The 15,110-nt window shown below is 42.6% G+C and overlaps 1 protein-coding gene across 4 annotated transcripts in view; it reads left to right on the forward strand.

Annotated features, from left to right (window-relative positions):
• The window catches only part of Peli2 (pellino E3 ubiquitin protein ligase family member 2), a 150,841-nt gene that overhangs the window by 124,557 nt on the left and 11,174 nt on the right, over window positions 1-15,110 (forward strand). For 3 of the 4 annotated variants that reach the window (XM_006996421.4, XM_042284755.2, XM_076544888.1), the window contains exon 3: window positions 7,008-7,109. The exons of the other annotated variant lie outside the window; for it this stretch is intronic. In XM_006996421.4, coding sequence (XP_006996483.1) covers window positions 7,008-7,109 — 102 coding nt within the window. The remainder of the gene's footprint in view (window positions 1-7,007; window positions 7,110-15,110) is intronic. 4 annotated transcript variants of the gene reach the window in all.

Below are 15,110 nucleotides of genomic sequence, written 5' to 3' on the forward strand. Positions count from 1 at the left end.
ATGTTTGTCATACCAGGATTATCTCTAATTAATACAGTCAGTATCGAACATGTCTTTAAAGCCAGAGAGAATAGTTGTCTCCAGCACATGTGATGGACCCCAGGGAGCTGATAGCAAACCTTTTTGGTTCTGATGCCATGATGTAAGCACAGCTTGACGTGTGAGGAAGGAAAGCCCTAGGCTGCACAGCATTCCTGGGCTTCAGAGCTCCTGGCATTGACCCCCTTTGTTGGGGAATAGGTCACTGAAGAATCCGAAGGGGATGCCGTTTATACTGATGAGTACCAGATCCCGTCCATGGGCTCCTTCCTCAGCAATAAACTCCACTAACCAAGCTGATCTTAGCAGTGCCCATGTGCGACCATGTCCTCTTTTCTTAAAGTGCTGTAAAGTTGGAGCCCAAAAGAATGAAGCAGGTACTTATGTTCAGAGAGCTAATTGAACGTGAATGAGTTTGGAGTGCGTGGTGAGTTATCAGTGGGCATTGCAGTGAGACAGTGCTGATTCACATGTGGATGTTCCTGGCTAATGGAGCTGCTCTTCTCTGCTGCTGGGTACTTCAGATCATGTGGTACCCACGCTGCTCTGCCTAGCATCACAAAGTACACAGTGCTCAGGATGCTGTGTCTTCCACCAGTTGCTACAGGCTGTGCAGTCAGGCAGGTTGGACCAGCTGCTCTAAGTGGACACGTTTCTGCCACACACATACGAGGCAAAAGTTGATTTGGACCCAAAAAATGGTGCAGCAGACCTCAACTCGGACTCACTCCCGACTGTTGGACTCTCGTTTCCTGTAGCAGTTGAGGTGTTTCTGCAGAGGGACACTTTGTCATGGATGCTGTGTTTAGTAGTGAGCCTGCTGTGAGAGGTCACCGCAGCTTGTGTCTTCCTTTAATTCGGTCCTTTCTGCAGCAATCACATTGTATAGTTACTTCCTTAAATGATATCATAGACTTAAATATTAAGTTACCAGTTAAAGTTAATACACAGAGTGACTTAAAATACTGCTGCCTGAAATGGGCAGGTGCCTGGGTGGGGGGCTGTAGTTGACCCATCAAGTCTTAGTAAAGAATGCCGTGGTAGTCGTCTTTGAGAACAGGATAGGTTGTACTTCTTGGTAAGCTCCAAACCAAGGGGGTCATGGCTCCTAGAGTAGTATGAGGCCATATCCCCCAAATTACCCATCAAATGGCTGAGGGGGAGGTACTGGCCTCACCCCAGGATTGACTTGAGCTTATCCAGCCCCCAGGTTCCACTGGGGTCTTTGGGGTTGTCGCAGTGGAGAACAACACACTTGGACACCCAAGGCAGCGCTCTCAGAACAGGGCTGAGAATGCTGTGGTCAGATGGGAGCGGGTCCTTCAGCATGTAGCCACACAAAGTCTCCTGGTCTCCTTCTAGGAGGCAGTGACAGCCCCAACTGCATGTTCCCAGAGAGGAGGCTAGGCAGAGTGAGCTCCCAGAAACACTGTGTTCCGAATTAGTCATACTGCCATGCAGCCGGCAGTTCAGGCTTCTAGAAAAAGACATTATTAAAGTTGTGAGTCATTTGGTTCCGAGAGATGTGTAGTAACAGACAGACTTGGTTTCATTTGAAGAAAATGAATTCCACTTCCTTGCATCTGAAAGTCACACACACACACACACACACACACACACACACACACACACACACACACACACCGATGCTGTACTCTCTTGACTGTCATTAGTGTGACGTGTACGTGCTTAGATTTATGAGGGGAGGAGTTGGAACTGTGTTTGCTTTTGAGTCTAGAGACTTGAAGAATTAATTCCCTGGCATAAGTTCTTAGCTGAGAGTTGAAGCAGGACACACCCTAACTGTTCTCACCCTCAATGGCAAGGGCTGGGCAAGCTGAGCCTGTCACAGGGGCCGCACGTCACGAGAAAGGAGCGATGCCCGGCTCAGAGTGGGCCTGTGTGGGCCTCTGGGACTGTGTAAAGTCAGGCTTCGCCTCTCCAGGTGCGTGGAGTAGAATCTGTTATTCTGTGTGGACACAATTGCCTAATTGCGTATTTAATCCAGTTCACACTTGCAGTAAAGTAGCCCTTGTGGACTGAAAACAGTTGTGTTGAGCGGTAGCACTATTGGTCACTATCAGTACTTCACTAAGAGTGAGCAAGGACAGCTAGAGGAAGGCCTGAGGGGGGAAAGTCTGCATGTCATCCCGTGTCTGCAGCAATTCTTTGGTTTGCTCGCTCCTTCATCAGTGAGTGCTGTGGCCCTTGAAGGTGGACCACACATGAGGTCAGTCCTGCTTGTAGGGGCCGCCATTGTCCCCAGAGCCCGCTCCACACTGGCTGTCTTCTTGGAACTTATGCAGAATCTCTCTCTCATCTTCCCCAAATCCAGAACCTCCAGGCATAGGCCTCAACTATGAATTTCCGAATCAAAAAGATGCAGAAAACATGTTTTCTTAATATAATATCATTTTCCTTTCCTAAGTCTGCCCATTACTGTTTGACAACATAAAGAAGCCACAGCAGTTTAAAATGATGCAATTTCGTGACCTGGGGCAGTAGTCGGTGTCCTGGCTGGGGCACTCTAAGCCTCAAAGTTCCACCCCCACTCCCTTACCTGTTATAGGACTTGGGGTGGCTCCTCTGACGTGGCAGTTTCATGGAAGTTAGTCTGTCCTCGTAAATACCCGTGTGGGTCAGTTTTTGTTGTCAACTTTAATGGAAACCTGGGAAGAGGGACCCTTAACTGAAGAACTCTCTCTCTCTCTCCAATTGGCTTGTGACTGTCTGGGAGAGACTTTGACTGATGATTGGTAAGAAAGGGCCCAGCCCACTGTGAGTGGCACCATCCCTGTGCAGGTGGGCCTGGGCTGTATGAAAAGCCTAGCTGCACATCAGCCAGAAAAGCCTCCTTCCTACATGGTTCGTGCCTCCAGGTTCCTCCCTGGAATTCCTACCTGACTTCCCTCAAAGATGAACTGTGACCTGGAAGCGTAAGCTGCAGTAAACCATTTTCTCCCAGGCATTTGACAAAATCCAACACCCCTTCATGATAAAGGTCTTGGAGTGATCAGGAATACAGGGAACATACCTAAACATAATAAAGGCAATTTACAGCAAGCCAACAGCCAACATCAAATTAAATGGAGAGAAACTTAAAGCAATCCCACTAAAATCAGTAACGAGGCAAGGCTGTCCGCTCTCCCCATACTTATTCAATATAGTACTTGAAGTTCTAGCCAGAGCAATAAGACAACATAAGGAGATTAAGGGGATACAAATTGGAAAGGAAGAAGTCAAGCTTTCCCTATTTGCAGATGACATGATAGTATACTTGAGTGACCCCAAAGATTCCACCAATGAACTGATACAGCTTATAAACACCTTCAGCAACATAGCAAGATTCAAGATCAACTCAAAAAAATCAGTAGCCCTCCTATATACAATGGACAAAGAAGCTGAGAAGGAAATCAGAGATACATCACCTTTTACAATAGCCATAAATGATATAAAATACCTTGGGGTAACACTAACCAAGCACGTGAAGGGCCTATGTAACAAGAACTTTAAGTCCCTGAAAAAAGAAATTGAAGAAGATGTCAGAAAATGGAAAGCTCTCCCATGCTTATGGATAGGCAGGACTAACATAGTAAAAATGGCAATCTTACCAAAAGCAATCTACAGATTCAGTGCAATCCCCATCAAAATACCAACACAATTCTTCACAGACCTGGAAAGAATAATACTCAACTTCATATGGAAAAACAAAAAACCCAGGATAGCCAAAAGAATCCTGTACAATAAAACAACCTCTAGAGGCATCATGATCCCTGACTTCAAGCTCTACTATAGAGCTACAGTAATAAAAACAGCTTGGTATTGGCATAAAAACCGACACGTGGACCAATGGAATCGAATTGAAGACCCTGACATTAACCCGCACACCTATGAACATATAATTTTTGACAAAGAAGCCAAAAGTGTACAATGGAAAAAAGAAAGCATCTTCAACAAATGGTGCTGGCATAACTGGATATCAACGTGTAGAAGGCTGCAAATATCTGACACCATATCTGTCACCGTGCACAAAACTTAAGTCCAAGTGGATCAGGGACCTCAACATAAATCCAGCTACTCTGAACTTGCTAGAAGAGAAAGTAGGAAGTAGTCTTGAACACATTGGCATAGGAGATCACTTCCTAAATATAACACCAGTAGCACAGACACTGAGAGAAACAATCAATCAATGGGACCTCTTGAAACTGAGAAGCTTTCAAAAAAACTGAGCAAAGGATATGGTCAACAAGGAAAAGCGACAGCCTACAGAATGGGAAAAGATCTTCACCAACCCCACATCTCACATCTGACAGAGGACTGATATCCAGAATATATAAGGAACTCAAGAAATTAGACATCAAAACGACCAACAGTCCAATTAAGAAAAGGGCTTTAGAACTAAACAGAGAATTCTCAACAGAGGAAACTCAAATGGCTGAAAGACATTTAAGGAATTGCTCAACATCCCTAATCATCAGGAAAATGCAAATCAAAACAACTCTGAGATACCACCTTACACCTGTCAGAATGGCTAAGATCAAAAACACTGAAGACACTTTATGCTGGAGAGGATGTGGAACTAGGGGAACTCTCCTCCACTGCTGGTGGGAATGCAAGCTTGTACAACCACTTTGGAAATCAATATGGCGCTTTCTTAGAAAATGGGAATCAATCTCCCCCAAGATCCAGCTATACCACTCTTGGGCATATACCCAAGTTTAAGAAATCTGCAGAAGGTGTATATTTGGGACTTGGAAGGTGGCTATTTGTAAACTGTTAATCACATAAACATAAGGACCTAAGTTTGGGTCACTAGCACCATGTAAAAGCACAGAGGTGTGCATTTGTAACCCTAGGTGTGGGGATCAGGGGCACCTGGATCCCAGGGCTAGAGAGGTGTTCATCTGTAACCTCAGCTGTGGAGAGCAGGGGCAGCTGGATCCCCAGGGCTAGAGAGGTGTGCATCTGTAACCTCAGCTGTGGGGAGCAGGGGCAGCTGGATCCCCAGGGCTAGAGAGGTGTGCATCTGTAACCTCAGCTGTGGGGAGCAGGGGCAGCTGGATCCCCAGGACTAGCTGAAGAGCAAGCTCCAGGTTCAGTGAGAGACCCTGTCTCAAAAATAAGATGGAATGTGAGAGTGGAAGACACCTCCTTGTGCAAGAGCACCCACACACCTGCATGTATACGTTATGGGAGGGGTTTCTCTAGCAATAAGGGTAAATCAAGTCTTCCAAACTAGTGAAGCAACTTTGATTTCACTTCAATAGAACATTGTTAACACTAAGATAGAATTTAGCTGACTCAGACCAATGAAGATTTAGAAGACATACTTGGTGGCTTTACGTAAGAAATTTTTTGAGATTTCTGGCCACATTAAAGAACTCTGCTCTTAGACTCAGTCCAAGCAGGTCCAGTCCCCTCCTCCCAGATTGAGCCAGGCGTCCCTGCATAAGTCCCAGGTTTCAAACAGCTAACTCATGCAATGAGCCCAGGACCTGGTACCACTGCCTAGATGCCTCCCAAACAGATCAAGCCAATCAGGTCGATCTCAGTCCTTGGGGGAGGCCTTGCTCTGAAGGAGATGGGAATGGGGGGTGGGCTGGGGGGAAGGGGAGGGGGGCAGGAAGGGGGAGAACAAGGGAATCTGTGGCTGTTATGTAGAACTGAATAGTATTGTAAAATAAAATAAAATAAAATAAAATAATAATAATAATAATAATAATAATAATAATAATAAAAGAACTCTGCTCTTAACAAACTGTTATAAAATAAAAGATCAGTCAGTCATGGAGTTCCTCAGTAGAAGTTATTCAGTGTCTATGAGGTTCACCAGGCTCCTGTGACTGAGTTCTCCGCTGCTTATTGCTCTGAACAGTTGCTAGTCAAACAAAGATGCTCAGTCTTTTGATTAACATGCTGGGTATGTACAGCCACTTGAGAAGGTTTTTGTGCTCCCCGACAGTGCCTTCCTTCAAGGAATGTTTAATAGAGAGGCTTATTAAAGTTTTATTTATGATACTTAATAAAAAAGTAGAATGAAGTTAAAGTACTATAGAACATGTAATTGAAATAATTTAGAGTATAATTTAAATTGATTTGCTTATTAATTTGGAAATATTAAAAGCATTTAATTACAATTTAAGATGTGTCCAAACATATCATGATGGAGAAAATATTAGTAATATCTTGTCTTCCTATTCCTAGATTATTTGAAAAAGAGTATTGATTTTATTAATTGTAAAAAGAAAAAAAGAAATGAAAACTACAAATATTGTTGGCCTTATTTTACAGATAGGCTCTCACTCTTGCCCGTACTGACCTCAGACTCACAATCCTGCCTCCATCTCTCCAGCACTGGAATTTCAGTAAAGGATTCCCTAATCCTCTGCTCTGTTAAGATATGAAATGTATGAGCCCAGCAATTGTTTCTACGAGATGTAACTGGGATGCAGAACCCTGTGCAGATATGGCTGGCATGGGTTAGAACAGTATATTGTCACATAGACATCCTTGCAGGATATTAATAGTGTTTTCAATGACTTTTTTAGTATGCTTATAGTCTCCGTAATAGAGGAAGCAATATGACAAAATGCTATTAATGTGCCCACTGTGTGAAGGAAATTTAAAAATTTTAAAGAAATCACTATAGCTAGTCTAAAAGTTCTATCACTTAAGTTGGGTGAGAAAGAGAATATATGTATTTTTCTGATAATATAATTAAATCAAGTGTTGCAAATAGATGAACTGGTTTCTCTTACACCTGTATAGAGTATGTGATAAAGCTTCCTCAATTTATACCTTTTATATACCTTTTAGCTCCTCTGGTTTTTAGGGCAGAGCATGGGGACAGCTATGACCATTGAGACGATGCTGGCTTATGCTGGATTTTCTGGGTAGAAAGGTGACTGGCCAGTCACTAGGATGACATTTAAATGAGTTGTTTTTGTTTTTTCTCCTCTCACAATTAGGCTATCAGCTGCAAAGGTCAGCACAGCATATCCTACACTTTGTCAAGGAACCAGACTGTGGTGGTGGAGTATACACATGATAAAGACACGGACATGTTTCAGGTAACACTTCTTCTTTTAATGGAAACTAATCCATTTCCCTTTACTGGTATGTTTTGACATGCAGCCAGAACATCTGCCATTCAGGCATGCCCAGGGGAAAAGAAGTGGGAATAATATAAAAGTCACTCCCATTCTAAAGGGGAAAGGTAAATTATATGGCTGTATCCTCAGATAATTTTGATTGTTTGTTTGTTTTTGAGACTGTATTTTAATTATAACATTTCTCCCTTCACTTTCCTCCCTCCAAACCCTCCCACATGCTCATCCCCACTCTCCTTTCAAATTCCTTTTTCTGTATCAATCTTCGTGCAGTAAAAATTGGTATTAACAATAGACAAAGGGAAAGCCAACCACTTTTAAAACAAAAAATAATAGAAAAGTTTTTAAATAACACAAGTCAAAGAAGACATAAAAATATTAGAGGCTTCCAGAAATAGGGAACAGTGTATAGAAAAATTCACATAATATGGCCAACACCTTACTCCCTTCTAGAAAATGTAAAGCCTAGGTGCTTTCATAATTAAATCTTAAGACAATAAAGAATGGTAGTCAAATTACTAAATGCTTATCTCAAAAAAGCTTTTTTGACCTTAAGAAAGTGTAGCATGAGTGTAGGAAGAATTGATGACATATTACAGAGTCTAGAAATCAAACAGAAGCAGAAGAGAAAACATCAATTAGTGAAGCTGAAAAGAAAAGAATTAGAAAGTACATCCAAGATTCAGTACTTAAGAAATAATCGAAAGTTTTAACATGGACCCACAAAGACAGAAGGCCCAGGAGGTGAACCAGGCCTGCACTTGTGTGTGTGGAGGGAAACCATGGACAGAGTGAGTGCAGGAGGAGGAAACTGAGGCCCTGCAGCCAAGCTGAGATGCTTCCTTGTCTTAGAGTGGGAAGGATTGGTTAGAAACGAAGCAGCAGGATTTGTTTCTCACACCGTGGCTTCCTTATGAATGTCAGCAAATCCAGATGCCAGCGGTCGATCCCCATCCTGCATTAACCATTGCCCCAGACTTCACAAAAGGAGCAAAACAGGGCAGCTGTCAGAAAGAACCATAAATAGCCAGTAGCTGTATTGTAAGGTTATTAACTACAGAGCAGCTTATGGCAGAGTATTCCTTACTGTTGTTAATTGGAAACATAGCACTGAGCACCTTGTGTGGCAATGGCCTCTGAACAGCACCGTGAGTGAGCAGCTCTCCACAGGGCAACATTGCAGCAGCACCAGTGATGTAGAGCATTGACTTATGCATAAACTAGTGGCTGTATGTAAACCATATAGCCACTGGGTTATGAATACATAATTTAGGAATATGAACCATGACTTAACCACAAGACAGGTGGTACCAAAAAACTAGAGATAGACCAGAAAGACCCATGGTGCATACATGTGAGCTTCAACAGCTCAGACCAATAGAAGAGCCAGCCTACGTCAGAACTGTCTTCTTTCTCTAAACTGTCCTCAACATTTTGGAGAAATATTTAATTATCTTTATAGCGATCAGATTAAAAATTGAGCAGTCTGAGGAAGAAAACTTAGAACTAACACTATAAAATTCTAAATGATTAAATGTTCAAGGATTTTTTATTAGGAAATCATTGTATAAATTGCTGAAGTCAAAACATCCTAATCCATGGGGGCTGGAGAGAAGGCTCAGCAATTAAGAGCACTGGCTGCTCTTCCAGAGGACCTGAGTTCAATTCCCAGCAACCACATGATGGCTCACAACCATCTATAGTGGGATCTGATGTCCTCTTCTGGCCTGCAGGCATACATGCAGATAGAGCACTCATATACATAATAAATAAAATAAATACATTTAAAAAAATAGAAAAAGAAAAAATCCTAATCCTGACACATCCCCACAAAACATAAAATATAAATCTTGTATTTCAGTTAAGTTTTTGCCGCCAAAATATAATAAAATAAAAACAAAAGGAAAGTGACAAATGGGAGAAATATTTACAATTCATGTTACAAACAGTTAAGGCTCCTAAATATAAGACACTCCTGGAAATGACTAAGAAAAATACATGCAGTCGAATTGACATACCACAAAGAATTTAACAGATATTCATTTAAAAGGACAATAAATAGCTCTTTAAAATAAGAAATAAACTGTACCTCACCTACAAAAAAAAAGGAAAGAAAGAAAATGGGATTTTAATTTGTGGAGGAATACTACTTTTCTCTTGCTAGATTAGAAAAATCTCAAAGACTTTTGTCAAAAACATGGGAGAGATAGGCAAGTCCCCTACACATTATAAATTGATGTAGCCTCTGTGGGGCAGAGATTTGGAAATGGCTGTGAGAAAGCTAAGATGTTCACACACTTTGATTAGACTCTGATCTTTCTGAGTGAAAGCTTTTCTCTTCACACAGGTTTGTCCTTATATATGTGCAAGAAGACCTTGTACAAAGTTTTTCCTCAAAACATTGCTTAAGAAATAACTTCAGTGGGGGCCCATGCCCCAAGTTTGGGTGCAATGGTCCACTTGTGTCCTGCAAGACTGTAGAGCTGAACGAGGAAAGACTGAATGTAGACTCAGAAAGAGCTCAAAGCAGGCCGATGGAGCAAATATTATCCCACTCTATCTAGTGAGACCTACAGTTAGCATTGGAGTCAGTTAAGATTACCTACTGTGAAGTGTCAAATAATCAAATCACGGTGTTAAATAAGGCAGTAATGCCAAATACTAATATTAAACATTACATTAATTGTTAGGTAAGTATCATTGAATGACTTAAACAATTCTTAGGAACTCGAAAAGTCTCAAATGGTTAATTAAAACACTGGCTAGGCAGCTAGCTTTTGAGGGAAGGACGAGGCAGGTGGCATGCAGATTTGGGGGCCATGAGCTCTAGAGATCTGGGCACTGTAGATGAACAACAGACATGACATAAAAACAGGCTTAGTATTCCAATGCAGTTCAGACTCAGAAGCAAGGTTTTGTTATTTACACACAGTATTAAGAGCAGCTGCATTCTCCATGCCAGGCCACACGCCACCTTCATTATGTTAAGGATGGGCACACACTTCCTGTCAGTATTGTCATGCAACTTTATGATGATGTTTAATGCTTAAAAAAAAAAAAAAGTATGCGTTTTCCATTGAGAAGCCTTTTTACTCCGAGTGAGCTGGGAGTGTTCTGAGCAGTAACAAGGAGTGTCATACATACCCTTTACATACATAGACATAAAAAGGGAAAAGGAGTTTTTTATTGTTTTTTTTGGGGGGGTTGCTTGTTGTTGTTGTTTTGTTTTTGTTTTTTGTTTGACAGCCTTTAACGTTGTGGACCTGAAAACTCTAGATTTTTAAAGGGGAAAGCCACTTAAAGTCAGAGATGATAGTGACAGAAATAAGATTTAGGTCTTTGCTTTCAACACAGTACCAGAGATAAGACAAAAAGATTTTATAAGTTTCTTAAGAAAACATGACACTGATGGTTTTTCCTGAAGTAATCTGATTTTTTAAATGTGTCTCTGTGTGTGGAGAGTCTGTGCTGTCTGTGTGCAGAGGCCAGGAGAGGCTGCAGATGTCCTGGAACTGTAGTTACAGAAGGCTGTGAGCTGCCTTGTATGGGTGCTGGGAACCAAATCTAAGTCCTCCAGAAGAACAGCAAGTGCTCTCAACTTCTGAACCATTTCTCCAGCCCTGCAATATCTATCACTTACTGTCTACTGTAGTAAACAAAGCATCATGTTAGGAACTAGCTGAGGTCTGTTTTGTTCTGTTTTTTGAACAGGGTCTCACCCTGTAGACCAGGCAGGACGTGATCTCACAGAGATCCACCTGCATCTGCCTTCTGGATGCTGGGATCAAAGGCGTGCGCCACCCTGCCCAGCTTTTTCTCCTTTTAGCAAGCTTGTATGTTCAAAGTCTGCCACTGGCACAGTCCGTCCGAAGGATGAGCCTCGGCGTAGAAGGCTGGCGCTGCAGCTTCTCATCAGCCTAATGTCAATGCTGCAGGTGTAATGGTGGAGTGTCCGAGGGAACAGTCAGGGCTAGGTCTGCATTTAAGGGAGGACTTCAGGATGGCAGAGTCTGAATTCATGCAAACACACCAGATCGTAGTAATAAATGAAGGAAATGAAGAAGCTCTCAGCAAGAGAGTAAGGCATAAAATGTGAGGGAATCAAAGGAAGAGACAGATGCTTTGCAGTGTCCCTCAGATGGGACAACGTACCAAGGGCGCGCTGACCATGACTATAATTTAGACATAGCACTTAATTAGCATCGATTTAAAGAAAAACCTTAATGATACCTGCACTTTAAGTCATGTGTGTATACTCAGAGTTGGTCACCATTAGAATCCTGCCTTTATTATCTTTATATCATATATATATAATGCGTCTACCATGCCAGTATACTAACTCACCTAGTTGCAGGCGTAGAGAGCTAGGGCTGTAGCTCAGCTTACCTGGTATACTCAGTCCCCTTCTATCCCTAACGCTGCTCATAATAGTTCAAGACCAAGGAGGCAGATAGACCACCCATCAGCAGGCATTCCAGGTCGACAGCAAGTTACCAGAGCCCCAAGACTGGAACAGAGGCAAGCAGGAAGTGAGGGGAGATAAGCAGATGAGTAGAGTCAGATACTGTTATTGCGAAGAAGGAGCTGGATAAATGGAGTCCCTGTGTACGATGGTGATGATGACTGGAGCCAGGAAGAGAAAGATGCCGGGAGCTACAATGACAAGATTGTGCGCGGGGACCATGCTCTCATGGGGCGAAGGGAAGACTACTTAAGGACAGTTCTCACTCGGGTTGGATTGATAGGTGGAACAAATTGTATGGCAGCCATTGCTGCCCAGAGAGGGGCTGGAGGGTCTAAGGTTTGTGGACATCATGTCACACCAGAGATGCTCACTAGGCGTAGGTGGGTTGATGTGCTAGCTTGTAGCTTGGAGAAGAGTGGAGCTTCTGGCTAGTGAAAGAGATGTGATGGGATCATCTGAGAGAAGGTGTGGGGGAGGGCTGGAAGTATTTGCAGGATGAGTACCAGAGGTAGATGTGTTCAGGCTTGCAGCCTGGGGTTAACAGTGTGCTGACCCCAGGAGAGGGGAGGGCCAGGAAGCCAGCCGGCCTAGGCTGAGAAGGGAAGTTGATCGGATGGGTGGGGAAATGGATGTGGTTTCCCACCGTATGACTGGTGGGCAAGAGCCAGTGGCTGCAGGCAGGCAGGCGGGCAGACGAGCTTTCCTGAGGCTGGCATCCAGTCTGCGCCCTCTGTGCTTGCAGTGGAATGTCTGCGGCCGAGGAAGGTCCCAAGAACAGCTGCTGGAGCTTTTACAGCAGTTCACCGTGGCTGAGAAGATCTAAGCCATGGGTCATTTTTCTAGTACTCCTTTTTACTGTATTTTTGAAAGGTTATCAGTGACAGGCTAGAATCTTTAAGAGAAACCAGAACAAATGTGTGCCTTCAACCCCAGTGTCAAGACGCTCCAGAATGTGTGAGATCCAGAATGAAGAGCAAGGGAAGACTCGGGACAGTCAAGAGCAAATCTGGGGGGACACCGTTGGGGTACAAGGCATCTCCAGAGGCCTCCTGGGTAGAAACAGCCATGGTTCTACTGTGTCATAGAAAAAAGGCAGATAATAAATGTGTAGAGGGAGGGGAAGGAGACCTGAGAGGCCTTTGTCCCCCTTGAGCACCATCTTCTTGGGCTCCACTAGCATTCAACAAATGAACGTTCATTATAGATAAAATTTCAAGTAGGGTGAGTGAAGTTCTCACTACAGCTATTCTCTGAATGCCAACATTCTATGAATAGCAGATGAATTTAGAAGCATCTTGGCTTGTGTACCACTTAACTGTCAAATGAAATAGAGAGGCATCTCAGCTTGTCTACACGAGTGCCTGTAAGAGAATGTGGAGCTGGTCCAACAGAAGAAAGGACAGGCTGCAGGTTTCCCACACCAACTGGGTTTTCCATACGAAAGTGACTAAAATGCCTTTGCTGGCAAAAGCCATATGAGGCTTGTGTCTTAAAGGAGAAAAACTTCCTAACACTCCAGAGGTTAGATGTAAATGTAGAGTGGTAAATCATATATGGCCAGCCAGAGAAGAGCACGGCTTAGAATAATTGATCCTAACAGGATGCTCCAGGTCTTAAAGTCAGTTTCAGTTAAATCATGAGATGTGAATTTAGTGAGTTAGAGTAAAGTCACAATGTGGCAGTCCTAGCGGGAAGTCGTTGCTGTGGCCATGAGGGGTGGGGCTGGGAAGTGGCCTCAATGGCAGATCACTTGCCTAGCCCTCTAAGAGTGGTGGGTGGCATCTTAGAAGAGTGCTCACTTTTAGCTTACAACAGTGCGTGATGTCCTGCCTTTCTTCTCTAAGATTCATAGACATGGGACACAAGGTTCATTCAGGTTTTGTGACATGAACAGGGAAATACAGACTTCTCACATGTATTTTGCTCCTAAACTTCTTTTGGAATAAAAATTCAGGGTGAGGTATGATGCTGATTTTGAAGAAGCCTTACTTGCTCCTTTTTATGTTTTTTTATTTATTAAATATATCAGCATTTGTGACTTTCCTTTAAAAAAAATGAAAACTTTAGAAAAGAAAGAAACTTAGAGCTTGCCTCCACAAGATCTACACAAGATCAAGCTAGTCATTCCAGCTCGGGCAGGGCAGGGCTGACAGGGCCCCTCCCTAACTGAGGAGCAGTTGACAGCTGATCGCTGCTGGGGAAGGGGAGTCCATTTTCTGTTAGGTTGTGGACGTTGGTAGGCAGGGGACTATGCCCCACACTAATGCACATGTGGGTAGCACTAATTGGACTGAGGTTTAAAGTAAAAAAATAACAAGAGGTTGGGAAGGGGATTTGGAGAGGAGTCTTGGAGGAGGTGGAGTGAGGAGTAGGGAGTGGATATGATCCAGACACATATACATGTGTAAAAGTCTCAGATAACACGTAATATATATATTTTTAAAGGAAAGGAGATGTGCTTTCATTCTATGCTTTTGTAGATTTTTATTTTAAGCTGTGCATATATAAAACTTCTTTTTAAACTTATTAATAAGTAATTTCAAGTTTTAAAAAGACTCCTGGCTTTGTCAGTCTATAGAACTAAGTTACACGTCCATCTTTAAAAGGAATCCAACAGAGGGAAAGTTGTGCAACTTTAGAAAAATGAAGTGTGTGGTATGGTTTTATTGTCTCTAATTTAGATTTTTATGCCACATTTTTAAGTAAGTTGTATGTTTTCTAAGCCTGAAATGCATACAGCTAAGCAATACACATCTGCTCAAGTTGATAAGTTTCAGTGAAACCAGTAACTTCGTTTATTCCAGGCACATTTCATTAGAACAAGGAATTAAGGGCCATTAAGAAACAAGAGAAGGTAGACGGCTGTTGGCTGTTGGCTTTATGGGGTAGTGTATACATGGGAACAGACAGGAGAAATTTGCAAAGGAAATTAATGACACTTCCAGGAAGCATGCAGAGCTAGATGATGTAAGATCTCTTCTTTTTACTTTGCTCGTTTGAATTTTTTAAAAGATCATGTATTTCACATTGCTTATCTTTTCAGACATAATTCATGATCAGAATAAAAACACCTTGGAAATTGATTTTCATGGCCTTATGTGCATACATGTCAGGGCCCATGTGTTCCTCCCGCTGGCAGCTTCTGAGTCAGTCTCTGTTTGCAGGCGAGGGCATTCGTGGCATATTTAGTGAGGAATTCTTCATCTTTGTGTAAATGCTTTTGATTGAAGACCATGTTTGTCTCTGCCTTCTAGGCAAACACATAGGGAGCATCAGTATATAAATATTTAATATCCTGTTAAGCAAATGTGTCTTCCAGTTCGCAGGGGCAAGTAGGGTCTGTTTTAGTGGAATCCACTGAAAAAGAAAGGCTGTTAAAACACTAACATTGTAGTGAAATACAATCTCCTGGCAGCTTTGAAATCTCACTAGGAAAGGAAGCCACTATAATATTGGTAGCAGCTTTTAGACTTCCGCAGAAAGGTTTCTTTATAATC

This window comes from Peromyscus maniculatus, chromosome 9, assembly GCF_049852395.1.
Source record: "Peromyscus maniculatus bairdii isolate BWxNUB_F1_BW_parent chromosome 9, HU_Pman_BW_mat_3.1, whole genome shotgun sequence".
Taxonomy (NCBI): Eukaryota; Metazoa; Chordata; class Mammalia; order Rodentia; family Cricetidae; genus Peromyscus; species Peromyscus maniculatus.